The 13,760-nt window shown below is 39.3% G+C and overlaps 1 protein-coding gene across 2 annotated transcripts in view; it reads left to right on the top strand.

The window, feature by feature from the left end:
* Window positions 1-12,985, top strand: part of LOC105447587 (fibronectin-like) — a 39,686-nt gene extending 26,701 nt beyond the window's left edge. For both annotated transcript variants that reach the window (XM_030988000.1, XM_030987999.1), the window contains 5 exons: window positions 2,942-3,205; window positions 3,970-4,245; window positions 8,516-8,797; window positions 9,616-9,915; window positions 10,412-12,985. In XM_030988000.1, coding sequence (XP_030843860.1) covers window positions 2,942-3,205; window positions 3,970-4,245; window positions 8,516-8,797; window positions 9,616-9,915; window positions 10,412-10,728 — 1,439 coding nt within the window. In that variant the 3' untranslated portion in view covers window positions 10,729-12,985. The remainder of the gene's footprint in view (window positions 1-2,941; window positions 3,206-3,969; window positions 4,246-8,515; window positions 8,798-9,615; window positions 9,916-10,411) is intronic.
* Window positions 12,986-13,760: the final 775 nt, after the last annotated feature.

The following is a 13,760-nucleotide window of genomic DNA, read 5'->3' as shown; positions in this document are numbered from 1 at the left end:
CCATATACTTGATAATACCATATACTTGATAGTGATCATGATAATGTGATTCCATTGACTGTATATATTTTATTTGTGATGTTCTTGTAGATCCAAAAAGTGCAGTTCTGAGATCTAGTGAAATCACAACGAGACAGATAACTGTACAGTGGGATGATCCAGAGGGAGAAGAAGATTACTTCATCGTAGACTGTGGTGCTGATTGGAGCACTGAATTCATTCTCAACCATGATCAAGGGACCGACAACACTTTTGAAGCAACTTGTAACGTATCGATGGCTGGAGCTCCCTATGACATTACTGTGACCAGCGTGAGTGGGGATAAAGAGAGCCCAGTCACTAAGACCTTTACAGCAGCAAGTAAGTAATTACACTTCTGTACAATAAATACTTTTGGTCATGAAAAACTAAATTCATGTGGATAAAAGTATATGTTCTCTCTCCCTGAATTCAATACATATTAATGTAGCTTGGACTTGCCCTAATGTTGAAATAAATACAGAGTTGAAAATACTTTTTGTAAAATGAACGCTCATCTTCTGAGGTCCAGAGTAGTCAAAAGTATTTTCATATTGGGTTGCCTGATGTTAATTAGCCTTCGAGTTTAAGAAATATCTAAGTTGCTGTTGTAGTCCAAGAAAACCAAATTGGATATCAATCGGTAACCAGTTATGCGACTGAATTCCCATTACTAGGATTGAAAGCTGTTTCAGACTTCCAGCCTCAAGAAGGTTTACTGGTCCCTTCAATTTCAATCATATTATTCATATGACAATCTGGTACCCTTGGTATAACCAATTTACATTTTTCAAATCATTACAAAAAAAAATATATCTATTCTATTGCTTATTTTAATCTAGTTGTAGTCGAGACCAAATTTTTATTTTTTAAAATTTTATTTGTTTAGGTAGGGGGGGGGGGGTCCTTTAGCAAACCACCCAGTAGAAATTGGGCTTTTCTTTTGTGGTTAAGACCTGAAGTGAGAGTAAAATGAAGAGGAGTAGCAATAACAATGAAATAATCCAGTAGTCTTCTGTATAACATTGAAACGTAGATGTAGGGGCAAGCTAGATTTCAGTTTTCAGGCTCATGCCTTACTTTATTTAGTCACTAGCTTTCACCTCTCTCTGTTTCAGGCTTTGTTTGGCTCCATATTGTATAGAATGAATGGGACTCTTAGATATTTGGGTTTCTATTCTGGCTTTTGGGATGAAACCAACTAAAATCTTGGTTATATTTTTGTATAACTATTTACATTTAGCTCCAGACGTAGTAACCTTTGAGGACAGTTCATCAAACACAACGTCAGTTACTGTCACCTGGAATGTAATAACTGGAGCCGATTGGTTTAGAGTGGACTGCTCTGAGGGCTTCCCATCTCCTGACTATTATCTTCCTGGTTCAGCTACTGAGGTGACTTGTATTTGGGTCACACCAGGGGGCAATCACTCAATTAGTGTTATCACTCGGGAAAACAATGGAGAGAGTCCAGCCATAGTCGTGTACATTGTTGCAGGTAAGTTGATCTTTCATGTTTATTAATTAGTCAGTATCAGTGTCATTGTTTGGTGTCTATCTTTCCTATGCTGGGGGTTAGACGTTATTATGGCCTCCCTCCTAGCAATCCAGTCTTAATTCAGCATCCACCTGAGTGAGACCAGATGCTCTTGTGTCTTATTTTTGTTTCTTCTTCCAAATGAGGTTTTGTGATGGTCTTCCACAGAATTTTGAGTGACATCCTGAAAATTTATTGCTACATGTATTAGTTGCTGGAATTAAAAAAAAAAAAGGTCATAGTAAAATAGTTGTATGTGGAAAGTTTGGTTCAATATCAATTTTTCTCTTCATATTTCAATTATCTCTTTCATAAATCTATGACTCTTGAGTAATATAGTAATGAACAAATTTAATATAAACCCGACTTTCTCTTTCCCTTTATTTTTGTTATTGTATGTTTACCCTAAAGAACACCTAACTCTTAAAGTAATAGCTTGATTATTGTTCTAAGAAGTTTATTATATTCTTGCCCATTAATCTACATGATTGTCCACCAAAGAATATAAAAGAGGTATAAAGCAAGAATAATGCTTCCTTTCGAGGTGTGTGTGGTGGGGATGTATTCCATTCACTTGTTTTATCCTTTGTATTGCAATTTCCAGAACGCAAATGACATACATAAGTTGTGCTTTTGTGTTGAAGGTTTCGCATAGATGAAATAACATTTTCAACTACTATGTTTTAGTTTATTTAAAGAGATGAGTGTTCTTTTAACTCTGCTATATATTTTCATTAAATATAATTGTTACCTTTTCATCTATGATTTTCCTCCATTGAAAAGTATAGGTTTTGTTATTGAATTGAAAAAACTTTCCAACTAAAGCTTTGTGTATGATACATGTACAAGTTCACCTGGTACGTCACATTATCAATAAAATGGCTGTGCCCATGTTATGCCAAAAGGCAGCATTACATCATGCAAGGAATATCTTCATTTATATATCACTTAAACACCTTTGTAGAAAGAAATATCAATTTAAAGGGGAGGAATACATTTCATTTTTGAGAATACCTACCCTTATTCTTTTGGGTGAGCTTTCCTTTAAATGTTGAAATGACTGTGAAACAGGATGTTCATAAAGTTGTAAAAAGAGCAGGAGAAAATACCAGCGGTATACCGTTTTCTGCAGGACACACATTTTTTTCTACATGATTCTCTGTACCAACAGTTCTTGGTAAGAACCTGAATACCTGTAAACAAAGATATCTGCAATTCAGCTGACTTAGAGTGCCTACACTTCTGATAAACTAGGAATGGAAGGAGCTAACAAGGACAATTGTCAAGACACCCAAAATGAAATTGACTACAATGTCATCAACGTGAAAAGTGCTTTACAAGCACACACACACACACATAATCACAATTTGTTGTTCTTTCTTGTAGTGCCTGAAGCAGTCACTTTAAATGAGGAGATATATATGGTGAATACTACCACCATCACTGCATCATGGACCATGCCTTATGGTATAGTGGATTACTATGAAGTCTCCTGTTCCAATGGAGTTGCTTCAACAGACAAGGTCTACGCCTCAGAATACCTAATAGCATATTGTACTGGCCTAACTCCTGGAGGAAACTATACTATATCAGTTACTTCAGTCAGCAGTGATGAACGCAGTGAGACAGACACCATCACAATCACTGCATGTAAGTTTATCCCATAAATGTTAGAAAATCCCTTGTCTGATACATTCAAACCCATACCCATTTTTAGGCAGAAAAGGGTACCGGTATCCATTATTAGGGAGTTCCATATAAAAAGCAATGATTTTTGCATCTGGGGTTTGCAGTTTAGTCAGAATATTGGAAATGGGTGAGGTATTAATAGTTACCCATGATTAAGGTCAATAACTAAAAGTGGGGCCATTTCATTTGAAGGGATTTCATATACAAAATCATACCCTTTTTTGGGGGATTTTGCTGTGTGCGAGACTTGTACACCTATTCATGGTATCACCACTAAGTGTAGGCGAATTATGAACTACTGCACATGGAGTCTGACAACCATCTCCCTTTAACTATTACACTACCATATGACATGGTAGACCAACATGTACGGCAAGTAAGCCTCTTTTTTTTTTTATAATTGTCTGTTTTTTCAATGTTCCTCGTGATCAAAGTAGTGTTCTGTACTAACAATCGTCACAATCTATATAGACCTATATGTTTTTCAATTTTACGGAAAAACAACGTGGCCTGAACAGTATGAGATGCAGCATTGAAAATAGGGCAGTTAAAACAGCAAATTGCATTAAAAAGGTTAACATAGGGTAATCAACATAGTTTTACAGAAATCTCAAATATTTGATATGTATTTTCATGTTATAAATAGATATCTTTAAATCAGTTTAATAAACGAAAGAAGGCCTACTTGTCATGGGTTTTGGTTGCATGATTTTTTTTTTAAATAGTACCAGAGGCTGTTGAACTTTCCGAGGGTGAGTCTAACATTACAGCCATCTCAGCTACATGGACAGTCCCTGACAGTGTGGTGGATACCTTCAAGATCACGTGCTCCGATGGTACTGCCTCCCCAGCATCTATTCCTGTGCACAGTAGTCATTGCGGGCAGCAGTTGACGGCTTACTGCGTAGGGTTAACCAAACCTAGAGAACAGTACGACCTCTCGGTGGTTGCTATTAGCAACAACAAGCCGAGTGCAGTCAGCACCATCACAGTCTTTGCACGTAAGTTGAACAGTCAGTGCAGATGATAAGACATTGGAACCTCGTTAAAATCTTACAGTGTACTTGCACTTTTATCTCTTGCTCTTCTTAAAGGTAAATACCAGATTTGGAAACGCCCCTTCTAAAAAAATGAAATGGAAGCTCTTACCAATCATGTGAAAGAATATGTTTTGACTAATACGTAATGATACAAATTTTGCTGAGGAACCGCCTACTAATTGATATGTTTGGTAAAATAGTATATCTATTTGGACATAATAGATATCGCGCACGTGTCGCGCACGTGTCGCGTAGTCCCATATACATCTTTCTGTGTACAGTGCTTGTAACTTTTCCAAGACTAGGCCATTTTCTTATCATTTTGATGATTCCAGAACCTTGCAGTACAAACCAATACTTATATGCTAGATGATCAACCTTTTCTGATCGATTCCACAACGTTTCTTTCACAATGCAATCGCATGACCATAACTGGTCTTTATCTTTAATTAACAATATAATATTATATCATTCTTTGTGTGGTTTTGAATAAAATGAACTGAACTGAATGAACTAATAATAGTTTGTTCTAGCACTTTTCAGGATCACAGGCCCTCTCAAAGTGCTTTACATTACCCCAGTCCGTCGGTTTAATGATAATGCACTGACAAGCTATTTTTTGCATAAATAATGAGCCCCATGACCTTTGACCTTATATGACCCTGAAATCTAATAAGTTCATTGGCTCTGCAAGATACATACATGTACATGTCCTGAGTTTGATGGTAATCCTTACAAAAACCGTGTTGAAAGGTAGCGATTGAACATGAAGAATCAAGATGAGATTCTATTTTAGCAACTATCAGCGATTCCTTGATTTTACTCCCGACTGAAGTAAGGGCCACTGGAAGATAGTTAAACGGAGATTACTTATCACCAGATTTAAACACAGGTGTAACATTGGCAGATTCACACATGGTTGGGACTTTAACAAGAGCTAGTGATACAGATTAGATATGCTGGAGGATGTTTCAGCAAGGATGGAGAGGGGCTATCTAGACCAGAGACTTTCTTTTCCCGGAGAGAAAGTAGTTGGCGGTAGACATCACTTACGCAGATCTCAAAACATTGTAGCTGGTTGATTGGGAAGTCACACTTCTCAGGTTGACATAGAACTCCCTGGGGATCAGTAAAGGAGGTTTGATAAGCTGCAAGAAGTTCAGATGCAATGTCCTGTGGTTTGTTGAGGATGCGACTACCGCTCGCGATAGTAGCAGGCGGTGAGTGGCGCTTATGTTCCCTATAATGTAGGCAAAAAACCTCTTTCTATTATCACAACAAAGGAACAAGTCATTAACATACTGCCAGTAAGCAGCCCTGATTTCGTATTTCACAAGGTTCCGAGCTTTTTTGAAGAGGCTCCAGTCGGCAACTAAGTTGGACCGTTGAGCTCTAACAAAGAGCTTACGTTTCTTACAAATCATATGCTTTATCTCTTTTATAGACATCCATGGCTTATATTTCCTTGTCCTCATCCGACATCTTGGAATAGTATCTTTAGAAGCAGCCTCAAAGATGTCTAAGAGTCCTTCCCATGTAGAGTTTATGTCTTCAGGATCGATGAAAAGGTTCCATGGCACAATTAGCTGCAACAGGCGATTCATATGGTCAAAGTCAACTTTGGGAATGTTGAGGAACTCACAAAGAACTGCCTTGGAAGCAAAGGGTTTAGGTGACATGATCTTAAATACAATGCCATGATGGTCACTTGGAACAGGGTTGGGTCAGACAGATGCCTCAACGAAAAGGTCAATACGATTGGTGAACACATGGTCGATCAGGGTACCAGACGAAGTGTCGTCCTTGGAAGGACGGGTTACAGTAGTAACAAGCTGAGTCAGTTCCATAGTGCTGAATATAGAAAGAAGACGTGAAGAATCGCTTGATAAATAATTGTAACAGGTCAACATTCAGTTCTCCGGTAAGGATAATACCATCAAAATGAATTGAGGTCCTCTGAATGTTGTCAATGTGCTCTTGAAGCGAGTTCCAGTACTGGGCATACTGGAGTTAGGCGGATGATATAGAGATAATAGAAGACATTTTCTTTTGCGCAGAAGAAAACTAGATGCTTATCAACTCCAGATGTTCCAAGTTTTCTAATCTCCTAGGGCAAAGGCTAGCGTCGATGGCAGTCAATACTCCGCCACCAGTCTTGGTCATTCTATCCTTGCAAAATTAGTTAGATGGAAACCCAAGTTCAACATCCTCACATGCAGCGTTCAGCCAACTTTCAAATGCAAATGATTTCAGCATGATCGGTAGCCAAGTGGGCGAGTAAGTTTGGCATTTCATGTCTGATAGAACGCGCATTGAATACAAGTCCAGTCACGTGACCCTTTGGTTGATCATGAGAATGTTCGAGAGAGAGTCATCCCTCACTTTCAACGTAAGAATCTGTGCCCTTGCGTATATTATTTGGGTAATATAAATGTTTTAGTAACATATACCATAAATCAGCTCTGCCAAGAAAAAAGTCTCTATAGCAGGAAAGTAGAGCATCTGAAGCACAGTGAACCTGGGAAATGGCACCAGCAAATTCGGCACCTAGCAGGACTAAAAAGAAGTAGTCTCTCAGCTTTCCAGCCGACAAATCAAATTTGGAGATTAGCTGGAATTGCTCGGCACTTCCATCTCTCGACCTGGCTTTGTTGCCGGACTTCCTCCCTGCGCCAACACCACCTCCAATCACCGAGCGACAAAAGGTCTTTGAATGCCTTCGAAAAGTCAATGTCTCCAAGGCTGGTCACCCGAACGACTGTCCAACACACCTCATCAAGGAATTTGCGTATGAGCTGTCTGAATCGCTCACCCACCTTTTCAACTGCTGTTTGAAAAATGGATGTTTCCCACATATCTGGAAAAATGCATTGGTGTGTCCCATGCCGTAGGCCCCGCCGGCAACGACGCCTGACCAACTGAGGCGCAGTTCTATCACATCAGTATTGGCACGAGTGTTTGAGGGATTCCTTGCCCGTTATTGAAGATGTGCACTATGCTATTGATCCCCAACAGTTTGGGAACATGCCCGGAACATCATTTTGCCATTACTTAATCAGTCTCTTGGATAATGTTAACTTATGTATGATCGATTTCAGCAATGTCACAACAATCAGAAAAATTATTGACATAGGAGTCGACCGCTCCATTCTCCCGACTATTTGTAGTTTCCTGACACAAAGAACGCAAACTGTTCGTTATCGCGGGTTACATCAGATCTTTCCCACGTCACTTGTGGTGTTCCTCAGGGGACTAAACTAGGACCCATTATATTTCTGATAATGGTTAATAATGCTGCGTTGTCTACAGAAAACCGCTCGAAATATGTTGATGATCTAAGTCTTCTAGAGGTCAACAAGTCGGACCCTCCGCAGTTTAATACAAACACACATTGATTATCTTGTTGATTGGTGTGAAATAAACGACGTGAGGCCAATCTAACAAAGTGCAAAACAATGCTGATCTCATTCTTGCGCAATACACCGCCTGTCCCTCATTTGGAGATCAATGGTGTTCAGCTTGAAGTGGTATCTCATATGAAATTACTTGGTATAACAATTCAAGATAATCTTAAATGGGATCTTACCGGAGAATGTTTTAAAGAAAAAGAATGTGTACAGAATGCTGTTCAGATCATGGGCTTATAATCATGATTTCTTCGATGAAGACTGTTCTGTTTTAACGGACATTTAACCTCCTTGTTTTTCTGTGTCCTTCTGTTAGTGTTATGAAAGATCTGAATCGCACAAAGAACTGTCTAAGATCATCATTTAAATCGTTACAGGTTTAAGTCTTGTGTTCCTCCCATTGTAGAACCAACTGATTTCTGGGGAAGAAATACGGTATAAAGCTATATTTGTTCATGAATCACAGGTACTGGATGGGTGGTATTTGCGAGCACTTGGGGCAGTATTAGACTTTTTGTATACAGGCGATCAGTGGGCGTAGCAGGTTGCAAGCCATCCAGGTTGTATTTTCTAATGGCGCTTTGTTATGGAAAATTATATTTTGCAGCCAAATGGCATGCTTTCGCGAAATATGAACTCTGCCAGGCACAGCTTCGGCACCTCGGGTACGCATTCCCCCAAAGGACATCAAAAGGCCCCAAAACCTCCAGCTATCATATAGATTATTATATACATTGTTATCATTATTAATATCATTATTATTATTAATTATATTATCTCCATCATAATGATTATTATTATTTTTATTATTCACATACATGTAGTGCCCCTTGGAGTGGACCTCGAGGAAGGACCTTCGACCCTGACATCAGTTAACGCATCCTGGATGAGGCAGAACGACACGGTAGAGAGGTACAGGATCGCGTGTAGCCGTGGAGACGCATTCCCATCCACCATCGAAGACACCGATCAAGAATTGTTCTCAGCAGCCTGTGTGAACCTGCCAGGACCAGGGGAGACCTATGGCATGACTGTTTACAGTGAAGTGGGCACAGGCTCATCCTCTTACAGCACCAGAGCTTCGAGTCTTATCTACCTGGTTGCAGGTTTGTATTATCTAGTACTTTAGGACCCTGTCTTATAAAGAGTTCAGATTGAATCATATCAATTAGAAGTTTGCAGTCGCCCATCTCGTATGTACATATGGCCCTGTCACACCTTGACGATTTAGCCAGCGTATGCGGACGTATTAAAATTTCTCTATAACGGCATACGCTGAACTATCAATGTTTTTTTCTGCAATTTTGGGCATTTACATAGCTTATTCATAATGAGATGGACGTATAAATAACCTGAGTAGTAACTTATATAGAACGTTTTGATAACTCCTGTGAACCCCACTTTTATATACCCCTAAACGTTGCCAATATGCCATTATACGGTAGCAGTAAGTTAGGAAACGGGTTCAGTAAGTTCTGTGGTCGTCTGGAATATGCCAAATACGTCTACATACATCAATATGCGCTGGAGATAAGTTCGAAATAGGTTCAAAGCATGTTACTCATAGGTTAGAAATAACTTTTGGGTACCCTAGACATTATCTCAACGTATGTCAACTTAAGAGTAACTTACAAGTAACGTGTGTGAACCTGTGTCACCGATCTTATAACTTACCTACAACTTATGGCCTGCGTATGCAGGACGTATGAGCCATACGCTAGCATACGTCAACAGTTTTGTACATGCACAAACTTTTCGACGACCTCGCCGCGCTATGGCCAGCGTGCTTCAGCGTGAAACCTGTTTAGCAACCACCAACTAAAACGAACCCTACATAAAGACCACCTGCCTGTAATAATGGTACTGTACGAGGTTTGTTCGGTTAACTGCTAAAGCGCTTGTTTTTGTTATCCTTTAATTGCAGTGCCTGAGTCGGTTGAAAACATCTCTGTCAGCCAATACACCACAACTACTGTCGATGTACAGTGGCATCTCAAGCAGTGGTCGGGCTGCGTCTTCGACTATTTTCTGTTGACCTTTGAACCCGACAGTCAGGAACCAATCAGAGTAGATTACATGACTGGTGTTAATGAGTATTCTTCTCAGATGTCAAATTTAACAGAGGGGAGGCACTATAACTTCACTGTGGTGTCGGTGAGTGGGGTTGGTGTTGAAGACGCGACGCCAAAGACTAGCGAGGGGAAGAGTGTGGATCAGAGAACAGGTAATTAATAATAGTAGTAATAATGATAAGGAAATCAATTATTTTAATTGGTGTTGAAGAAGAGGTTATCTGGAGAAGAACTGAAAAAGCCACAATATGGAAGATGTGTGGTGTGAAACTATCTGACGGAAAGAACCCAAGTGCATGAGCTCAGGGAAGGGTTGGGTTTGGAAGGAACTTCGGTTGAAGTGGTAAAAAGAAGTGTATTGAGATGGATGGGTCATATGTTGTGGAGTGAAGATGATACACCTGTGAATAGATCTTGGGATCTTTCTTATCAACGTTCTGTTGTATAATATGTAATTTTCATAATAATATCTAAAATGTTCTCTCGGTAACTGTGTTAACCTTTTATGGGCGTTCCCAACTCAAGCTATGCTTTTCCGGTTTTCGCCTCCTTCCGTATCTGCATTATTTACTGTATACTCTACCTTGAAATCATTGTTACATATATAATTTATATATATATATACATTGTGTTTCTTTTTCCAAACAGTTCCTGCAACTCCATCTGAGTTGAGCATCGTGCCTGGTCAGCGGGAACTAAACCTGGTATGGGCGTATGCAGGAGATGCAGATGACTTTACCATCACAGTCACACCTGATCATGGCATAGCTGTGTTCAATGGAGACTTCACTGACCCGGCAGCAGAGGTCACGGATCTGATTCCAGGGACAACATATGACATTGCCATAATAACCGTCAGTGGCGATGAGAGGAGTGAACCTATAACTCAAACTGCCAGGACTCGACCTTACAGTGAGTTTAAACATTCTCTCCTTCTCGTTCTTCTTTCCTCAACTCCTTTCTAAATCTAAAACTACAGGTACACCATAATGTAGAAACAGTTCTGCAAACTGACTGAGTGATCGCACATAGAATTGTTCCAGAGATAACTCTTTTCTTCTTTCCTCAACTCCTTTCTAAATCTTAAACTACAGGTACACTATATTCAGAAACAGTTCTGCAAACTGATCACATGTAGAATTGTTCCAGAGAAGCCTATTTTCTTCTTTCCTCAATTCCTTTCTAAATCTAGAACTGCATGTAAACTGTATGGAGAAACAGTTCTGCAAACTGACTGAGTGATCACATGTAGAATTGTTCCAGAGATGTCTATTTTCTTCTTTCGTCAATTCCTTTCTAAATCTAGAAATGCATGTAAACTATATGGAGAAACAGTTCTGCAAACTGACTGAGTGATCACATGTAGAATTCTTTCAGAGATACCTCTTTTCTTCTTTCCTCAACTCCTCTGTTAAATATAGATCTACAACAGCAAGTACATTGTACATGTATATCATATGTAGAAACAGTTCTGCAACCTGACTGAGTGGATATGTTCCAGAGATGCCTGCCCTCTTTATTAATGGCACCCACCAGGTCTGGAGTCTCCTTGGACATCACATAACTCCAGACCATACAGTCATGACTGTTATCCTCCATGGTGTTGCCATAAGATAATGTTTTCTGCGAATGAAAGGATTACTTTTACAGTGTACATTTACTTTGATGCTGTACTTTTCCAATTGCATTTTATTTTCTACCTTTAGAGTTTTTGGTTATGGGTTCAGATATTTTTGTATCCACACATGATACATGTACTCACTTTCTTTTTTTAAATTAAACTATTTGCGGGAGAATAGGCAATCCTGAACGTGAAGTGCCACTGCATCACTGCTCATGGCTAGCAATCACCGATCAGATTCACGTTCTCGCTGCGGTGGAGACAAGAAATTCCTTTGATTCTATATCATAATAATTCTGTCAAAAAAAAAACATATGCACATGATTTGTAAATGTCGTCGGATCCTTGACAACCCACGGTAAATGCTTTCAATAGTTCTTTTACATCTGACAATTAAGTTTGAATAACAGAGCCACGCCCGGTTCCGGAAAACTATCCCCATGAGACCTCGACAACCTGGTTTGCTGGCTGTGGTGCTTTTCAGAGGCTTTATTCAGCCATGACAACTTTCGACCTTCTCTGTCATCATCACAAGAGAAGGTGAGTTTTTATAGTAGAGATAGATTGTGAGATATACTCGGACATCAACTTCCTAAACAAACAAAATTCCTAACTTCTAATTACAATCATATTGGATTTGTCCTCATTTATGTTTCTCGAGAATGTGACATATTAAAGCACACATCTAAAGGTATTCGACAAAGGCTCTTATTCAACAAATCCACATTTCATTCTTTAGTTACGAAAAGCACAAACTACATCAAATTTACAAGGGATATGAACAGGGCTCAAATTAATTTTTTTGTCCACAGGGGCTCTTCCCTCCCAAAAAAGAGCGCCTGTGAGCCTTCTCACGGGGGCTCTTTTAGTACTGAAGGGGGCTCTTTTTTTAATAAAAAATTCTGTTGAATTGGTATCCATGGTACTCCTAAATTATTTGCTATTTCATCTTTTAATTTATGTCGAATTTTTCATAATTTCAAATATAAGAATGATGGAACGTAACAAGAAACCTCTTATATGTTTAAAAGAATGATTTCAATGAGAAACGCTGTTCAAGTGAATCTGGATATATGGTCTTTTTACACAGGTGGTGGCTAAAGCAGCTTTGACTGTACTTGTTTCCTAAGCAGTACGGATCAATGTGCATACATGTAATGTCCATATTCTCATGGTTGCACAAGGTTTCTTCGGTAAGCATGACCTAGATAAATATATCTGCAATCAACGATTTGTTTTAAGTCCCTACCTGATCTAAGCTCAATCTGAAAACAAGTTCATTGAGGACTACATTGAAGTCATCCCGAGCTACCACACCGATGTTTGCGTAGTCGATCTTGGAGAAACGTTTTGCAAAGCGGTAGAAGCGTGCCTTGACAAGTTGTCAGAGCTCCTGCTTGATTTCATCAATGGTGGGTGAGGAGTGGTTGTTGTTCTGGGCGTCACTCTTCTGAACTGATTCGATCCAGTTCCTAGCAAGCTGGAAAGAAGATGCGATTCATAATCATTACTTTAAAAGTGTACCAATTGCTTATTTTCTCATGCAGAATAATTTTTATGTTTTAAGTTATACAGGCCTGATAATTACCTGATTTAAATCAGTTTCCTCAATTTTTTTCTTCTCATTTTCTTCCCAATTTTATCCCGATTTTCCTGATTTTCCCCTTATTTTCTCTATTCTTTCCTATTTCCCCCCAATTTTCTTACTCAAAGGGGGGGGGGGGGTGATGTTGTTAGATGCCGTTTTTCCCCCAAATCCTCTTTTTTACTCAAGGTGGGCATGGTTGAGGGGGGAAAAAATGTATATTTTCATTATTGTAAATCTTTCTCAATTCAGCCATTGGCTGTGACGAAAAGCTAAAACCTTCAATCCTAGTCAACATAAACTTGTAGAAAAAAAAATCACATGTTGGTTGATTAATCACCTCTTGTTCGTTGGCTGAGAACTCATCCAGGAATGCTGGGTAACTGATGGTCAGGTCAGAGTTTACCCATAGTTTGGTCATCAGTGACTTGAACTGTTTGTCCGTCATCTTGAAGTAGAAGTGATCGAGGACTCGACGGAAATCACCGGGGCTCAGACGGCCGAGCTTGTCCTTCTCAAACGCGCCAAAGGCCTGAGGGTTAAAAAGAATGAGCATTGAAGCTAGCTGAGATCTTTCTGTACTAGACTGTATATTCAGCCCTCCAATGCTGTGGACAGCAAATGCCAACCAAGAATTCGAGTGATCCGTCTCCCTGGTTAAGGTATACATGCCATCCTTTCAAAACCTTAAGGAAGAACTGCTCGAGGCAAAATTAAGATTATAGTGTACAGTTGTACACAGTTGTTTTCAACAGGAATCTATTAAGGTTGGATCATTCGTTTGAAGTCCA

This window comes from Strongylocentrotus purpuratus, unplaced genomic scaffold (genome assembly GCF_000002235.5).
Source record: "Strongylocentrotus purpuratus isolate Spur 01 unplaced genomic scaffold, Spur_5.0 spur5_scaffold_17, whole genome shotgun sequence".
In the NCBI taxonomy this organism is placed as follows: domain Eukaryota; kingdom Metazoa; phylum Echinodermata; class Echinoidea; order Camarodonta; family Strongylocentrotidae; genus Strongylocentrotus; species Strongylocentrotus purpuratus.
This window is presented reverse-complemented; position numbering and strand designations above follow the sequence as displayed.